The 17,209-nt window shown below is 55.9% G+C and overlaps 4 protein-coding genes across 4 annotated transcripts; 2 read left to right on the top strand and 2 right to left on the bottom strand.

The window, feature by feature from the left end:
• Nucleotides 1-625: 625 nt before the first annotated feature.
• Nucleotides 626-1,529, top strand: CkaCkLH20_00077 (BRCA1 C Terminus domain-containing protein; the record flags this gene model as incomplete). Its single annotated transcript, XM_038882797.1, has 2 exons — nucleotides 626-1,341; nucleotides 1,397-1,529. 2 exons carry the CDS (start codon nucleotides 626-628, stop codon nucleotides 1,527-1,529), a joined length of 849 nt encoding a protein of 282 aa, XP_038751502.1.
• Nucleotides 1,530-3,475: 1,946 nt separating this feature from the next.
• CkaCkLH20_00076 (AMP-binding enzyme) lies at nucleotides 3,476-5,747 on the bottom strand (the record flags this gene model as incomplete). The annotated part of the gene is made up of 4 exons (XM_038882796.1): nucleotides 3,476-3,918; nucleotides 3,972-4,713; nucleotides 4,770-5,299; nucleotides 5,363-5,747. 4 exons carry the CDS (start codon nucleotides 5,745-5,747, stop codon nucleotides 3,476-3,478), a joined length of 2,100 nt encoding a protein of 699 aa, XP_038751501.1.
• Nucleotides 5,748-9,301: 3,554 nt separating this feature from the next.
• CkaCkLH20_00075 (uncharacterized protein) lies at nucleotides 9,302-9,972 on the bottom strand (the record flags this gene model as incomplete). The annotated part of the gene is made up of 3 exons (XM_038882795.1): nucleotides 9,302-9,500; nucleotides 9,561-9,649; nucleotides 9,820-9,972. The coding sequence occupies 3 exons, from the start codon at nucleotides 9,970-9,972 to the stop codon at nucleotides 9,302-9,304; spliced, it is 441 nt and encodes a 146-aa protein (XP_038751500.1).
• A 5,488-nt stretch (nucleotides 9,973-15,460) lies between these two features.
• Nucleotides 15,461-16,609, top strand: CkaCkLH20_00074 (zinc-binding dehydrogenase; the record flags this gene model as incomplete). Its single annotated transcript, XM_038882794.1, has 3 exons — nucleotides 15,461-15,485; nucleotides 15,539-15,900; nucleotides 15,989-16,609. The coding sequence occupies 3 exons, from the start codon at nucleotides 15,461-15,463 to the stop codon at nucleotides 16,607-16,609; spliced, it is 1,008 nt and encodes a 335-aa protein (XP_038751499.1).
• Nucleotides 16,610-17,209: the final 600 nt, after the last annotated feature.

Raw genomic sequence — 17,209 nt, 5'->3', positions numbered from 1 at the left:
GAAGCGTTCGGTTGCTGGTAAACAAGAAGGTTCCAAGGGACTTGAGGACTTTGACGTGCGCATGCACATGTCCATGTCCTCCTTGGACGGAACTTGGGACTTGGAGTTGGGGAAAAAGACTTGAGGGTTGGTGCGTTGAAATGGCGACACCCGGACCCGACGAGGGAAGGGAAAATGCGAACACTGAGTACGTTAGAATGGACACAGAGATTGATCGGGCGATCGCCCATCATCGTCAATTACCTTAGTAGGTGCTTCCTTTCAGCTTCTAGCTTCGAGCTTGATTTGTGTATGTGGATGGTCATGTGACTGCGCGCTTGCCTCGCGGGATGGTGCCTGATGCCGTTGCGCTTTGTGTCTCTGTTTTGCGGCTCCCCCACCGCGTGACCCGCGCTTGCTGACGACAGAGACTGTCTTTGTTTGGTGGGAAAAGGCTGTCTACCTACGCTAAGGGGAGCCGAAAAAATAATCATCATTACGACCAGTCACTTCTGCCATCGCTCCATGAACTCGGACGACATCCCAGTGTTGACGTGCATGAACACCACTATCACAACACCATCCGACCTCGCGTGCAGAGGAAAAAGCAAAGAAAAAGGAGCATCTCCGCCAACCACATAGCGAGATGCCACCACCCGGGAAGCCTGCCCTACCGCCCGTGGCTCAGCCGCGTTTCGGCAAGAACTTCGACGCTTACAACTCCAGCGCTACGGGCCATCAACGGCCGGAGACGAGACCCGGGCTCGGATGGCGGGACAGCCGTGCCCGCAAGTTGGCCGGCCAGTTCGCCGCCGGCCACTCGGGCGGAGAGCGCATGAGCGATACCTACGGGGCCGGGAGTGAGGACTTTGATGAGAAGCTCGGCATGATCGTCCCCAAGGAGGTGAGGGCGAGGGCCAAGATGAGCGTCGCCGACATGCTCTCTCGGCCTGGTTTGATGAGGGACGCATCATCAGTCTCCGATGCCGGTTCTGCCACCTCGATAACATCTGCGACAGGAGGAAATCCGAGAAGCGAGGAGGACATCATGGAGGCCCGCAGGAAAGAGGACGAGGCCAAGGACGAGAAGGCGGCTGCTGGGAGGGGCTTGTTCGACGGCCTCACGGTGTACGTCAACGGCAGCACGCATCCCATCATCTCGGACCACAAACTCAAGCGCGTGTTGGTGGAGAATGGCGCGCGTATGTCTATCCACCTCGGCCGGAGGCAGGTTACGCATGTCATCCTGGGGAAGCCGTCTGGAGTCGGAGTTGGCGCCGGTGGTGGTCTCGCCAGCGGCAAGTTGGAGAAGGAGATTCGGAAAGTCGGCGGTTGCGGAGTCAAGTACGTCGGTGTTGAGTGGTGAGCTATTCCTCCCCCGTCAACCATGTCCGAAGGAAGCTGACGAGCCGCAAAGGGTTCTTGAAAGTCTGAAGGCAGGAACGCGGTTGCCCGAGGCGCGCTTCGCGACCCTGAAAGTCGCAAGAGAGGGGCAGAAAAGCGTCTACGGCATGTTTGGGAAACAAACTTCGAACGTATCGACGAAGTGACCTTAACGTCGTTGCTGTCTGCGATTGTTCATGATGTACACGAACTTGGATCACACTTTTGCATTGTTTCTACGGCGGCTTGGGATAGATGTGTGACATCAGGGTTGGGACTGGAAGCATCAAGATACCAGGCATTACCAGGAGGCATACTTGCTCTAGCATACGAGGCGTTGGTCAGTAGCTTACACGAAATAATGACTTTTCTTCATCTCTAAAGCTACCCCGGCAGGAACAAACTGACCCGTCCTATCTACCTTCTATGCCCTCCGCTCCTCGCTCGTCGTTCTAGCCCTCGCCGAAAACCACGAATTTTTCCGCCATCCTCGTCCGATTTCCCGTCCTACATCGCATAACGCAGATCTCGCCCAGCCTCGGAATACATACACAAGCGACCACCACCACCACCTCCTTCCCTCGCCCCTCGCAACATCCACCGGGGGTTACACGGGTTCGACGTCCCGTGGGCCGGGCCCAAACATGGTACGACGACACGACTCGATACGGGTCGGGTTGGACATCAGGCCGTTCTTTCGTGGTGGCCCCCCCGTACCGTGCCGGCTGCAAGCCGTTTCGTTGCTTGGGAACAAGACCAGGCCGCTTTGTGGCCTGGCGTTGGTTACACGGCGTGGGCTAGGGGGCGACGAAACGACAAGGCCGTGTGGAGGAGAGCGAGCGAGAGGAAGGTGTTTTTCCCCCCTCTGCTCCTAACTCCTCCTTCGCAGTCTGTGATACCAGCGCAGCGGGCGCGTGGTACTCGTAGGCGGACGGGTTCAAGTCGCACCGGTCCGTATTATCTCGGTGACATCCGTTTGAGCGAGGCCACACGGGACGTATGATGGGGCCGCGTGTTTACGGGTGGGGGAAGAGGAGACACAATCGTGTTCGAAGGCCGCGCCGAGGAGATGACCAGATGTGGTTCGAGGTCTTTGGTCCGGGGAAAGGAAGAGGGGACGAGGATGATTGTCAAACATTCCCATCTGGCGGGTGGACGTCGACTCGGAGGTGAACAATCGACCAGATGTTCACGCTACATCGAGCCTGGCCCTTTCTTCATCTCATTGTTGGCTTTGTTCTTCTTTCGGGCACTCCCGTCCACGATCAGCATCATCCACCCCCCTCGCGCAGGTCCCGGTGTGGTTCCTCGAGGGATGGGAGGGGGAGGGCATGCGGTGCCAACTCAGCAGTGCCATCACGCCGGGAAGTTCTACAGCATGGGCCGGACGTGCCAGCCGCTCTGCCGCAGACGCATGATTATGTGATACTCTCTCTCTGTTTTGTCGTATTCCAAGCAATGTGGGGGTTTAGTAAGTATTGTGGACTTCTGGATATTCATTTCACGTACACACATATACGCCCCTCAACCGGCTTCTCCCGTTCTCCTTCACGCGTTCGTCGTACCCATAGCGTTGTATCTGTAAAAAAATAATCATCCTGTGTTGTTGTCGAGATGGTTGCCGCGAGCTTATATGTGCTACTCGGCATAGGTTACACTCAGACAAACGATACTGAGCTGCGGTAGCCGCTTGAATTTCGTATGTACCGTACTGCACAAACGCTTTAACGGGTTTATAACAAATACTACCTCTGCGAGAGAGAAGCATGATGATACTACAAGGGAGAGTATACTCCGTGCCAGAGCCAAATTGTAATTAGTAGATATAACCAAGGAGACACAGAAGCCATCACAACGAATTATCCCCTGTACATGTGACATGTGACCCGGGGTCTGTAGTTGGAAATTGATGTATTGACGATGATGCCAGACTTCTCTGAGACTCGTTCCATAGACATCGTCGCCTCTGTCAGTTGTAGTCCAATCTCAACCGAAGACTTGACATACCATATGAGTTCGTCATCTATCTAACCAACACCCGCTCAATATATCAGGCAAATCGATCCAATATACAAACAACACTCTCCTCCACCAACAATCCGCCCACAAATCCTCAAAGTTTAGCCCGAGCCTCCGTGCTCTTATGACTCTCCCCCTTGACCTCCCAATACTCCCTCACCTTGGCCCTCGCCACATCGACAGCCCCGGCGTCCTCGACGGTGCTCGGCACCTGGACCTCCTTGTCGAACTCCCCGTGGACCGCGTTCTCCAACAGCTCCCTCAGCACCCGCCGCAGCGTCTTGCCGCTCCGCGTCTTGGGAATCATCCCCTTGCCCTGTATCAGCCCGCCCAGCGTCGCGATGGCCCCGACCTGCGACCTCACCAGCGCCTGGATCTCGTCGACCAGCTTCCCGTCCGGCACCGCCGACGTCGGGTGCTCGGGCGTCGAGAGCGTCACGAAGGCGAAGGGCAGCTGGCCCTTGAGCGCGTCCGGTATGCCCACAACGCAGGCCTCGGCAATCAGGGGGTGTGAGGTTATAGCCTGTTCCAGGCCGCCTGGTCATGTTTCGTTAGCAATGTCGATTCTGCTTTCTGCAATAAAGACTCACCACTCGAGAGGCGATGGGCGCTGACGTTGAGCACATCGTCGTTGCGGGACATGACGTTGACGTAGCCCTCGGCGTCGATGTACCCAGCGTCTCCGGTATCCAGCCACTTGCCATCAAACCGCTTCAAGTACCCCTTATAAAACCTCTCCTCGTCCTGCCACAGCGTCCTGAACGCCGTCGGTGCCAGCGGCAGGCCCAGAACGATATTGCCCATCGTGCCCCTCGGAACCTCGCGCCCTTCGTCGTCCACGATCCGGACGTCGAAGCCCGGCATGGCCTTGCCGGCGCTGCCGGGCCTGATGTCGGGCGGCGGGTGGCCTCGGACGTCCGTCCTGCGGTCCTTACCGGCGTGCGGCACGAGGGCCCGCCCCGTGATCGGCGACCCGGCCTCGGTCGACCACCAGTTGTCCACAACGTGGGCGTCGACGGCGCCGTACTCATTCAGGAGGTCCTGGTACATGGTGATGATGGCCGGCTCGGACCGCTCGCCGGCCAGGAAGAGGCCCTTGAGGGTCTTGAGCCCCCCGCGCTGTCCCACCTGCTTCAGGAACTTGTTCTCGGGGTCGTCCCGCTTGATGGCTCGCAGGGCCGTGGGCGCGGTGAACATGGTGTTGACTTTGTACTCTTCCACAATCCTCCAGAATGCCGAGCCGTCTGGTGTCCCGACAGGCTTGCCCTCGTAGAGGACCGTCGCGGCACCCGTGAACAGGGGCGCGTACGCAATGTAACTGTGCCCTACGACCTATATAATGAATGATCAGCAACACATACCACAAAGATGTGAGGCCCGCCCCTTACCCATCCGATATCAGATGCCGTAAACGACACGCACCCGGGCCCGTGGATGTTGAACAGGTAGCTGATAGAAAGATGCAACCCAACAGCGTGACCCGCAGCGTCCCTCAGAACCCCCTTCGGCGACCCCGTCGTCCCGGACGTGTGGATGATGTAGATGGGATCCGTCGACTTGACGGGCACGCAGTCAGCCCTGATGCCCCTCGCGCGGCAGCTCTTGACGATGCTCTGCCAGTTGCGCTCGCCGTCGTTTCTCCTGATGGGGTGCCAACGGATCTGCTCGCGCTGCCAGACGACGACTTTCTCGGGCTTGTGGCTGGAGATCTGGCAAGCCTCCTCTACGAGCGGTTTGTAGCTCATGGGGGGCTTGTTGCCGTCGATGCCGCACGAGGCGGTCAGGATGGCGACGGGCTGAGAGGCCTCTATGCGCTGGGCGAGAGCGGCTGGGGCGAAGCCGCCGAAGACGACTGCGTGGATTGCGCCGAGGCGGCTGACGGCGAGGATGCCGATGAGAGCCGCTGGTATCATTGGCACTGATACGTGTTAGTGACATCGTATGTTTTGGGAGTCGGGCTTTTAGGTGATTTGAGACTCACTGTATATCAAAACAACATCACCCTTCTTGACGCCCTCGGCTCTCAGCGCACCAGCGAAGACCTCAACCTCATCCAGTAGCTGCTTGTACGTGAATGTTTGCTTGGTGCCCGTCACCGGGCTATCGTAGAATATCGCGGGCGCATCGCCCTTGCCGTCGTGGACGTGCCGGTCCACGCAGTTGAAACAGGTCGAGATCTCGCCGTCCGGGAACCACTCCCACGAGTCGTGGGTGACGCCGCTCTTGAGGGTCTTCTTGGTCTTTTTGAGTGTTGCCGAGGGCTTCTTGTGCCAGTGCAGGTGCTCGGCCTGGTGCGCCCAGAAGCCTTCGGGGTCTTGGAGGGAATGCCGCAGGACCTCGTCCTGAGGGTGTAAGTCGTTTTCCATGGTGGGCCTGTGGTCTCTTCACGGTGTGCGCAAGGTGGTATTTGTGAACGTGTTTTCACGCAAACAGATTCCGCGAGATGAAGGCTGAAGGTTGAGGTTTACAAATACTTCAGAACATCATCCATCTATGGGTCTCAGACAAGGGGCACGATGCTGGCCGCGGCTCTCTGAAGCAACAACCGGGCAACTGGAAGTTGGATGACTTGGGACGACGGTGTATCACTGAAGAGAAAACATGGATATCGATGCTGCTGCTGACGTGCTCTCGGCGAGGTGCCTGCCATCCATGGCAGACGTGCGGCGAATGGTAGGTAGGTAGGCAGGCACCTGGCCTTCCCCGCATTCCGTTGTCCCGGGGTAAAGGGACCGTCATTGCCGACCACACCGACGTCCCAACCGAACCTGGAGGCTTCCTTCGGCCGGGCCAATCCCACGGGGTTAGACGTAGGTGAATGTCACCTACCGGCGTGTCAATAATAGCTGAAGAGGGCGATATCGTGTTGAAACCCCTATTCGACGTTTGAGCTTGAAGCTTGTGAATTGCTTTGAAATGACGTAGTCAATCACCGGCTTTCTGCAACGATGTAAACGCTGCAAAAGCGTATCGCCCATGCCCAAACTAATTCGGACACACGGAAGTTCATGGCTGGTGAATATTCCCGTGAAGAGGTACGAAAATCTCGCGTTGTCCCAGGACCTTGTCCAACAACGAGGGTGATCGGCTCTCGAAGACGAGAAATGGCCGACTTTACCCCAGAGTCCGGCGCGATCTCTCCGCGTAAAGGTCCCACCGAAGCCCCGCAAGATCCATTCCCTTTACCAGTGCATCGACAAGCAACGCTGATGGACACGAATAGATTCAGGTCTTCGCCTCCCGACATCGCACTGCTTCGAAGCGACAGACCGCGGCGAGACAGAACTTGCTTATCTTCCAGACATGGAACACAGGGGGTGAACCAGAAGACCGAAGGCAGCCCATCGATAGATCCACGATGGTGTCCGCCGCCTTCAACACCTCCTTGCAGCTCCGAAATGCATCACCTCTTCGCAGCCCGCCTCATCTCAGGTTGAGACTCGAAGCCCCTCGAACGGCCGTTGTGGTTTCTCGGTATTCACTAGCCGTCATCTCGACCTCCAAGTCAGAGACACGGAATGATGGAAGCAGGCTGGCTAGAGCAAAGCCCGACGATTCCGGCCCCCAATTTCCCTCCTGCTCGACAACCCCCTAGGAATCCCTGACCTGTGAAGAAAACCGCTCAAATGCAATCGACGAGCCCGAAAGGGAAAACCACGAAACCCCAGCGCCAAGGCGAGCTCGACAAACCTACCCGAATCCCCCGTCCCCGCTTTTCCGTTCAACTTTCCGCGACCGTTTCTGTGAATCCAGATTAATGATGATCGGCGCGATGAGGCCCGTACAGGATGCCAATCTCGCTTCGTGTCCAGCATGCGGCCGGGGTGGATTCGTCGGCCTTGTGGTAATGAACTGGAGAAAAGGAAGAAGGGAAAAAAAAAAAAAAAAAAGGAAAACTGCTCGCTTTCCCGAAAAGGAGTGCCATTAACAATGCATCGGGGAACACAACACAATGATATTGTCTTATTCGGAGTTCTTCCTTGCATCGTGCGTTGGATCTTGTAAATGGTAACAAAAATTCCATGTCACCACTGGAAGGCAGGGACGACCGCGACCGCGACCGCCCACGCCCGGGCCAAGTGAAGCGCCCACAATGTGACCCACACACCCACTTCGTCGCCCCCGACCAATCCGATGCCGTCGGTTGCGTTCTCGCCCAGCGCTGCAAGACGCAGGTACGAACACCACGACAGCGCTCCCCCCCCTCCCAGAGGTCCCTGAAAAGGATGCCAAAAAACAACCTTAACCGGGGTTCAGATCGCGACGACGTCCTCGCCCGAATTGGCGGTCAATCAATCAATCAATTCCGCAGCCGACCCAGCCCACAGCTCTCATCTGGCATGATGCGTCTGCCCATCTTACCTCCGCGTCTTCTCATGTATTTGTACCCAAGGTAAGCGGGTAAGGTAGGTAAGCTGCAGCAGCCGCAAGAGGGAAGCAGAAAATCGCACGAACGGGAATGCTTCCATCGAGAAACAGCCGGCGCAAGCGAGATGAAGGCCGTCTCTGTCTGTTTGTCTGTCCAAAGTCAAATAAACACACAGATCTAATCCCCCAAAACAATACACCGGGGAATAGACATGCGCTCGGGCGGCTAGCTTTGGATCGTGTTCTGTGGTATGCCCATGTCTCGAAAAACCACGTTGAGTGGCGTCTTATCCCAAACCGCCGTCTTCCTCACCCGGCTTCCAGAAGGATGGGCGAACGACCGGCACGGCTTGGGTATCTAAATCGGGAGGCAAACAAAACAATGTTCCTCGGGCGGTGCCGTTATCCAGGAGTCGAAAACACTCTTCACCATTTTGGGTATTTGTAGGGGGGTGCGCTTTCGTAAGAGTTAGGTCGGGTTCCGGTGAGCGTCGCATCGTGTCGTGTCGTGTCGTGGCTCTGCCTGACAAAAACGGTCGTGTCGACTTCACATGTTCTCCCCCCGCGGATCCCGACTCTCGGATCGTCGACCGCCCACGTGTGGAAGGGACCGCGACGGACGGAGTTGACGTCACGTCTCGTCCTGGCTGGCTCTGAAGATCCAAGAATAGAAATCGGATCAAGGACACGCCCTCGAGTGAAGGAGATGTCAAGTGACAGAGACGTTGAGAGTCTGGGGAAGGATGCTCCCCGTAAGCTTCACAACCGAGATCGAGAGAGAGTATGAGTGCCGGACCAAAACTGGTTTCCTAGCAATGTTCCATTTCTACGGTATCCTCAAGAAACATTGTAAGAGGATTGACGAGAAACCATAAAACATCCAGCTGTTTTTCTTAAGGGAATTGGAGTTTCCGTGCCCGCGTCCGCAATACAAAACGACATCGACATGATCAGTATACATGAAGAGATATATACAAAAATTAGCAGGGCGGAGCGGACACGGTAGGTGGCAATAAAGAAGTCTTTCCGGAAGAAGAATATGAGTGAATTTGTTTACTTGTCAACAGGTTTCTCTGCAAAAGTAGAGGACAACAGAATGACCTATCGTGATCGCATTATATTCCCATTAAGCCCCCCGAAAAAGGTTTTGTGGTATAGACCGCACACAGATGGCTTTGAATCCCCAGTGGGCGTTTGATTTTGTGTGGAAAACGGGGCCTCCTCGAACAACCCGAGACAAGAAACCGTTTGTAAGCAAGTACAAGAAGGTGTGTGTGGCAGTATTGACATTGAGGCTGCGAAACAGCCTGTGCCGGGATTGGGTGTTTGTACTGGGGTATTTTCCGTGGTCGCGTAGATTGACTGTCCTTCTTTCCGCTCCTGTATTTTGACTCCTCCTATCCATCCCAAAAAAAACTCCGTCCAAATAAACCATCCAAAGGGTATTCACAACCGCGCTCCAGTCATTACATGGCGTTGGCTCCCACGAATTAAGATATTATCGTATATGCGTAGGGGGAGACGTGGATGGCGAGACGTGACAGTGGTTGATTTAGAGGACGAAGGCGGCGAGACCGAGGACACCGGCCAGACCGGCGCCAGAGAGGGCGGCGGCCTTGCCGGCACCGGCGGTAGGGACGGTGGCGGGCTTGGTGGGGGTGACAGCGCCGGGGGCGGTGCCGGCGGGGGCGGTCTTGGTGACAACGGGGGGAACGACGGGGGCGGTGCCGTTCTTGCCGGTAGGGACGGCGCTGTTGGATGTGTTAGTTGATGGGTTTCTTTCGTGGTATGGTTTGCGGGTTTGAGCTTACCAGTTGCCGTTGTCGCACTTGACGACGGAGGAGGTCAGGACGGGCTTGGTGACGGTGCAGGGGCAGTCGGTGATGGTCAGGGTGGTGGCCTGTGAGAGAGTAAGTTAGATGCTGTCTCGACGATTGATGCTCGGAGACGGATGATGAGGCTCTCAAGTCGCAGGGGCCCTCGTTGATCGGCGCTGAGCGTGCTCTCGCCGATCTCGCGGCCCCCGCCAAACCCGATAACGCCATTCCGAACTCCAGATTGTAGACATACCGAGGTGATGGTGTAGGTCTTGTCGGCGTGGGTGATGACCGTGGGGGCGGGGCAGTAGGTGGTGTAGGCAGAGACGACCTCGGTAACGTAGGTGACGTTCTTGTTGGCCATGACGCCGGCGGCGAGGACAAGGGCGGCAACGGAGTACTTCATTTTGACGGTTTTGGTGGGTTTTGGGTTTTGGTATTAAAAACTCGAAGAGTCGTAGTTGCGAGGTGCGTGAGGATTAGGTTGTTGGTCTAACGAATGAAAGCGACTAAAAAGTCTGGGTCGGTATGGTAAGAGAGTGTGTGGGTGAGGAGAGAAAGAGAACAAGAGATGAGAGGGTCTGGAGGAAATGGACTTATATACAAAGATGGTAGCAACACGACATGGGGACTCAGGCTGGGGGTGGTGGACTACCTTACGGATACGTTAGTGTGTCCAGGTGTGTGTGACGGTTACTGTAGTGTACTCTCCGTACCCTGCGGCGGTCAGGTAATGGACGGTTCGCCGTCAACAAGTGCTTTGCCCGGTTCATGATGGGTGTGGAGCATCTCACTTTGGATCTCCTGCTTCTGGAGATGAGAAGAGGAGCTGGACTGGGAGCGCGAAAAGGGCACACGCCGCCTGGCCCCTGGTCCCCTGCGAAGATAGGGCGAACACCCATGAACTCACAGGGGCCCCGGTTTTCCGCTTCTCTTTTGCTTTTCACTGAGCCAGCTTATTTCCCTCTGAGCAAATCAGAAGCAAGCTGTCCGCGAGAGTGACGGGACCGGGGGTGAACACGAAGGAAACGGCTGTGTGTGTGGTTGTGGATGAAGTGGACGACGGGAAAGGGGGGTGGGCCATGTTGCTGTGTTGCCTTTCTCGGCTTCTTTCTTGGATTGTGGCTTTGGCAACGGGGAATTGGCTTGACTGGCTTGGGGTCGACAACTCACACACTAGAGTGATAGGCGCCCCTTGGCCGAGCAAGCGGGAAACGGGAATGAGAATTGAATGGGTGGTGTGTTTGAATGAGAAGAGAAGTCGGCTAGACGTCGTGAGGTACCCAAGGTAAGGTAGGCTGGTCTAGAAGACCGGTACGTACCTGTAATTCTCTCTTGGAGAGTACGGGATAAGATCAGGGGGTCGCGGAAGTGGGTGTAGGACATGCATGGAAAGGGGAGGGACCATGAAGAGAGAGAGAGTGAGAATTGAGACTTGAGAATCATTTGCCATTTGCCAATCGACTCTGCTTGCACACTGCGCGCCACTCGGAATCGGGATGTGATAAACACGGCATCAGCAGAGGGCAAGCGCTTGCTTTGTCCGGTGCGTGCTTCGTTTGCGCAGTATCGCCTTTGCCTTCTCCTGGGAATCGGGCCTTGGTTCCAGTACAGCCCGGCTCGCGAACCATTGAAACCAACCCGAATCTGCAAGGAGGTCGGTTGAGCGAGATGAGTTGATCCGAGTCAAAGGTAAGGTAAGCTTGGTTAATTTCGGTGGGGATGAATCATCCATCGTCCATCCCATCCATCCATCCACAAGTGAAGGAGACTGCCAATGGACGTACGCAATGCCAATGCTCGTCCTGACATGCCGGCTCCGGTTCGTTGTCACTGTCCAACTGTTCTTGAGCCGACATGCCTGTTTGACGGCGGGGGTTGTTTGCTTGACGTGCAGCCGTGATCCGAGATTCCAGACCGCCCTCTCGTCCGTCAGCTTGTCCATTCGTATCTTTGATTTGACTGCAGGACGCTGCCCTCTTCCCTGTCTTACTATTCGTGGCTCACGATGCTTGGCCCTGGATGCGCCCGGCGTGTTGGTCAAAGGCCCTATCATCATTCAGTGACAACAGCTGCGCTTCCCGACCTTCTGCAGCCGCTGCTGACGGCTGACTGGTCTGCGTCATGAGCAGTGAGGAGTCGCGCGAATCAGGTACCAGACATTGCACTAATGCAGGTACCATGCATCGTAGCCCGTCGATAAAATTCCAGCGCTCAAAGTTGAGGCGGAGATGGGCCGGGGGAGCTGTGCACTATTCCACGCCGCGGGCTTGGCCGAGAGAGGCCAAAAATAAAGAGACCGAAACTATTGTACGAATAGTGGACTATGGTAGCTGGCTACATAGTACAAGTCTCCGGGAACAAGACACGTCGTGGCGGCTGGAAACGACCTTATCGAACGCCGCGGCTTGCATCCTTAGCCCGATGTATCCGTCCGGCACGATACCGGTAGACAGGTACGCGTGTTAGTGTCTTGCGGCAGCGGCAAGCAAGGCGCCTCGAGCTTTGTGTGCTCGCATGGCTTGAAACCGTTGATCAGACTATCTCGTCCCTAAGATACGGTAGATAGGGCTGCTGTTTTTTATGTTGCTCAGCTGCGCTGTACAGTCGCAGTGGTCCTGCTGTGCGCAAGAAGGACAGATGAGGGGTTCATGTTGGCGCGACGGACAATACAGTCGCAGTTGCAACTACAGGTTGCAGAAGCTGTCATATGAGCAGAACATGGGAAAAGAGAGAGCAAGGCGTAAGGCGGCGACAGGGTAATCAGCTCAGGGGAATTGAAAAGAATAGTTGTGATTGGTTTAGATGCAAGAATCAGGTGGAATACTTGTCTGATCAGAGCAAAGTGCTCGCTGCTATTAGAAAACGGTTCTCCAGCCTGTCACCCAGCCGGAATAATATGCCGCAGCCGAGTCAGGGTCAGGGGCGTAAGGTACCTACCAAGCCTGCCCAGGTCTGCTACTTCTCTTGCGTCAATTTCCCAATATCCCACTTGACCTCCAGTCTTCCCTATCGAGCATTCATGCCCGTTCAAGCCAATGCCAACTGTCTGCCACGTCTTGGGTGATCCAGTTCGCTGAGAGCCGTACCCTTGGCCGAATCTTTCTCTGAAGGATTTGGCAGCTCCTTCAGAGCCCAGGAAAGTCTTCCAAGATCTTCCAAGGCCAGCACAGTCGACCCAGAACCTCCATGGAAGGGCCAAGCACCGTCTGGAATACCGACCGAGTCTGTATTCAGACGAAAACTCCGTGTTTAGACCCGGTTCGTCCGAGAGCCCTGCGGTCAGACTCAAACACGGGACGAACACCACATCTGTATGACTATTTGGTGCCAAAACATTGGACGGCCACCCTGAAGCGAGAAGGTGCATCTCGTCCCCTGCCAGCAGGCCTGGTCTCTCCAGGTTTTCCCGCACATGTCAGCGTCTCATCGACGCAGGGGAGCAGGTGTAACGGTCCCCGAACTCCCCGCCCGACCCCGGAGGCCCTTTGTTTTTGATTTCCCTTGCCATCGAAGACGAGTCGACCATCGCTCGCCGCTCGCCGGGTCCTTATTTCTATTCTAGAGCCAACAATTTGATTGACGTCCTTGCGTCCGGCGGAGATCAAGAGCGGATACCAGAATACGGATGTTTATCGCTCGGAGTAAATCTCGTTGATCAGCCCTCGCTACAATCGATATCGAGATCTACTACCACGTTGTACGGTAGGAACAGCGGGCACCCGCCTCCGGACTTCAGCTGAATCTCCAACGGCATCATCGGTCCTGAAAAGAAGCCCGTTGTGCCCGTTCCTCGTCCCAATGGAGGCATACACGGAGACGGCTTCTCCTACGCAGGGTTGGCCATCCTCTTCGTATGGAAAATCGAAACCTACTGATCTTCCCATAGGACTACACCCATTTCGTTGAGTACATCCTACGGCACAGCCAAGAGACGGATAAAGAATTATTAGAGACACAATCAAGGTGCCGACCATTGGCGATGGTTCGAATAGGTTGTCAGATGGATGCAATACCCGGTTGAGCCGCTGGCGACTCGGGAGGCGGCATACCCGCCCTGGCTCGGCCTAGACGTGAAGCTCTCAGTCCATGTGAGCGACCTTAATTCCTCCGGCATACGAGTCTGAGAAGCGATTCGACTTGAACAATAAACGCCGCCGGTTCAGATTGCCTTTGCGGGTCGCCTGCCCCGGCGGCCTGCATTCGTAGTGGTGGTCAGTGCAGCAAAATGGGCTGCCACCATTTTCTTCCCGCCTCAACATCTAATTTCCACATCACACAGACCTTGGACGACTCAAGAAGCACTATTGACTGATCGTCATCCTTCCACCCCTCCTTCTCAGTCTCTTGTTCCTGTTCCCGTTCCTGCTCTCTTTAGGTCGTCAGTTTGCATGTCGCACACCAGATGATATGGGATTCGGGAGTGGTACCTGCAGCATCCATCCTGCAGCTCCTTTGCTATCCCTTCTGCTTTGGGACTTAGGAGTGTAACGGTCCGAAATGACCTCGCTGACCAGGCATAAAGACGCGCCCGAATCCACAGCTGGTCGCGTCATCCGGTTTTGGTAGGAGTTATTGACGCCTCTTATCACCATTTCCCTGGTTTCCATCTGTCAACATTTCCACGCCTCTCGCGTGGTTTCTTAGCGACTCCACTGGTTGTCCCGTCCCCGGAACGAGGCAACAGACTCCGACCTGCCGAAATTGACATTGTTCTCTTCCCATGGCCCAGAACCTGCGTTTTTGCAGGGTACTTCATCGACCAGGCCATTATATGGGTGCCTCGGTTGATGGATTTTGTGGAAGAAGCCCAATCCAGCATTACGACAACACCAATTACGAAGTACGAGGGAGCATTTCACAGCTCGCCGTTGCCCAAAATCACAGGAAGTTTCAACTATCGCGCAAAATTGGGCAGCTCTGCCAATTTCCTCCAGACATCTTCAAAGCCAGTGGCTCCCAAGCTTTAGAGACCGTTCTATTCCACGCAACATACTGCAGATGGCAAGTGTCAAGACGGCCTTCTTCCACGCCCAGTCATGCGCACATGGCGGTGGCTGCCTCCAACCAGCGTTGGATGAAATTTCAGTACCTACTCGAGCAGTTATGTTCGGTCTCGCTGAAGAGTTCTTGAGTCTTTGGAATGCATCAGCTGACAGCAATGCCGCTGGTCAATGCTGGTGTGACAAAACTTGTCCTCCGGCCATAAGAGACTAACTTCGTTCTTCCCACCCACGAGCTTTTCTATCGAGGTTAACGATATTTAGGTGATCCGAGAAGAAGGAAGAATGAGGTGGCCAGAGGGATATCCGCCAGCGGTTCTCGGAGACAGCAGGGTCGAGGCATGCCTACACCAGGGAGATCGACTGATCGGAATATCCATGCACTTCGCGGCAAGCCCAGCTTCACAAGGACACTCGATTGGCGAGATAAGCATCAAGGACCGTCATTAATTGACATGGTCGGACCAACAGAAGTGCTCCAAAGGTAACACACCACGACTGTTCTTGCCTCCGTGGCCTGTCGGGTTTACTCCAGCTGGTACGAATTGTGGATGCTTTGCCCTGGTTGAGCACAGCACCTCAGATAGGGCTGGATGGCGATCGACCACTGCCGTTTTGGGTCGGAGGGGCCGCCCGCAAGTTGGCGGGGACGGGACGGAAATATCGGGGGTTGATCGCCGGGTGCGCTACGGGGCCACATAGGTTTAGCGGCCCCGAATGGATTAGTCAGTGGAAGTGAACGGAACGGAACGTCATTGAGGGGAACAGGGATCGGCTTCACAATAGGTATCTTTATGAAGACCTTCCGCATTTCAAAAATCTCCAGCAAAACAGACGCCGTTTCTGACTTTCACCTTCAACCTATTATAGTGCCGTGATCACGATACGAAAATGGCTTCAAAAATGAGAGCAGTCGGTAAGCAATCCCATCTCGAAACCAAGGCCTTCACAGGCTTACAAATCCGTCAGACATCAAGGACGGAAAGGGTCCGAAAGAGAACCTCTTCATCAACCCGGACACGCCGAAGCCGGCACCGGGGAGCGGTGAGGCTCTCGTCAAGATCAAGGCCTTCGGTATCAACCGCATGGACCAGATTCAGCGTCTGGGCATGTACCCGCTCCCGCCCCAGGCGCCCAAGACGCTCGGGGTCGAGTTCAGCGGCACGATCGAGTCGTTCGGTGACGGCGACCACAGCAGCTTCAAAGTCGGCGACGAGGTCTTTGGTCTGGCGTACGGCGGCGCGTATGCCGAGTACATTGCCGTCAACAGCAAGATGCTGCTGCACAAGCCCGACTTCCTGTCATGGGAACAGGCCGCCGGCATCCCAGAGGTGAGAAACATTTTGCAGTGACTTCGGCTGCTGTCACCCTCTTTCAATGGCATATCCGATAGTGCATTCGTCTCTAACATTGCGACAGACCTGGATAACCGCCACCCAAGCCCTCTTCCTCGTAGGCGAGTTCTCAAAAGGAAAGTCCGTCCTCTGGCACGCCGGCGCATCCGGCGTCTCCATCGCCGGCATCCAGCTGTCCAAGGACGCCGGCGCCTCCGCCGTCTACGCGACGGCCGGCTCCAAGGAGAAGTGCGACTTCGTCGTCAACGAGATCGGCGCCACGGCGGCCTTCAACTACAAGGAGGAGGACTGGGCCGAGAAGATCAAGGAGGCGACGGGCGGCCAGGGCGTGGATCTCATCGTGGACTTTGTCGGCGGCACCTACTTCCAGAATAACCTCGACGTGGCCGCGCGCGACGCCCACATCGTGCTGCTGGGCCTCCTTGGCGGCGCGCAGGTCGAAAACGCCAACATCGGCCCCCTGCTCTACAAGCGCATCAGGCTCGAGGGCAGCACGCTGCGCAGCCGGGACGTCGAGTACCAGGGCAAGCTGCGGGACCGGCTGGAGGAGTACGTGCCGCACTTCAAGACGGGCAAGCTGAAGGTCGTTATCGATACGGTGCTTCCGTGGGAGGAGATCCAGAAGGCTCACGAGCTGTTGGAGGCGAACAAGAACTCGGGCAAGATCATTTGCACCGTCTCGTAGGTTACCGGGCCGTTGCTAGCCCCAAACGTCCAGTAGAACGCCAATACCTGTCACTTTCTTCGATTTGATGCACCGTTGTTGATAGTTGTGTCCCGCGGCATTTGCCCGGGGGAGCGGACCTGAGTAGATTTCGACCGGACCCGCTGAACCGTTCGTTCGGGGGCTGTCACATTGCAGCCACAAGAGGGTATTGTGATGCGTCTTCAAGTGCCCCTGAGCTACCAGCGAGGAAAACAAAGACAAGGCTTCCCGTGTGGCTTCTCATGACAACTTCCACACATTACGCAGTATCACATTTCATGGCGTTTCGTTTCATTGAAAAACGTCCCCCATCACCGGTAAACCTCATGGTCGGGCCCGAGGAAGCATCCTGCGGGCTTGCGGTGGCTGGCCTAGCCGTCAAGCCGCTTACAGTCTTGGCTTGACGCTCGCGGCTATCACTCCGTCCAAGACGAGTCAAGCTTCATTCTCGAATTCCGGCAGTTGTCTTGTCATGATGTCTCAGTCTGTTTCTGGACTGCTTGCGGGCGGGATACGGCGCGAGGCAAGACATCATCCGTCGACGTGGCGAAGAACAACCCACCCCTTATTTCTTTCTCT

Source organism: Colletotrichum karsti, assembly GCF_011947395.1.
Source record: "Colletotrichum karsti strain CkLH20 chromosome Unknown Scaffold1, whole genome shotgun sequence".
NCBI classification, from domain to species: Eukaryota; Fungi; Ascomycota; class Sordariomycetes; order Glomerellales; family Glomerellaceae; genus Colletotrichum; species Colletotrichum karsti.
Note: the sequence above shows the minus strand (reverse complement) of the source record. Positions and strands in the feature narration are given on the sequence as shown.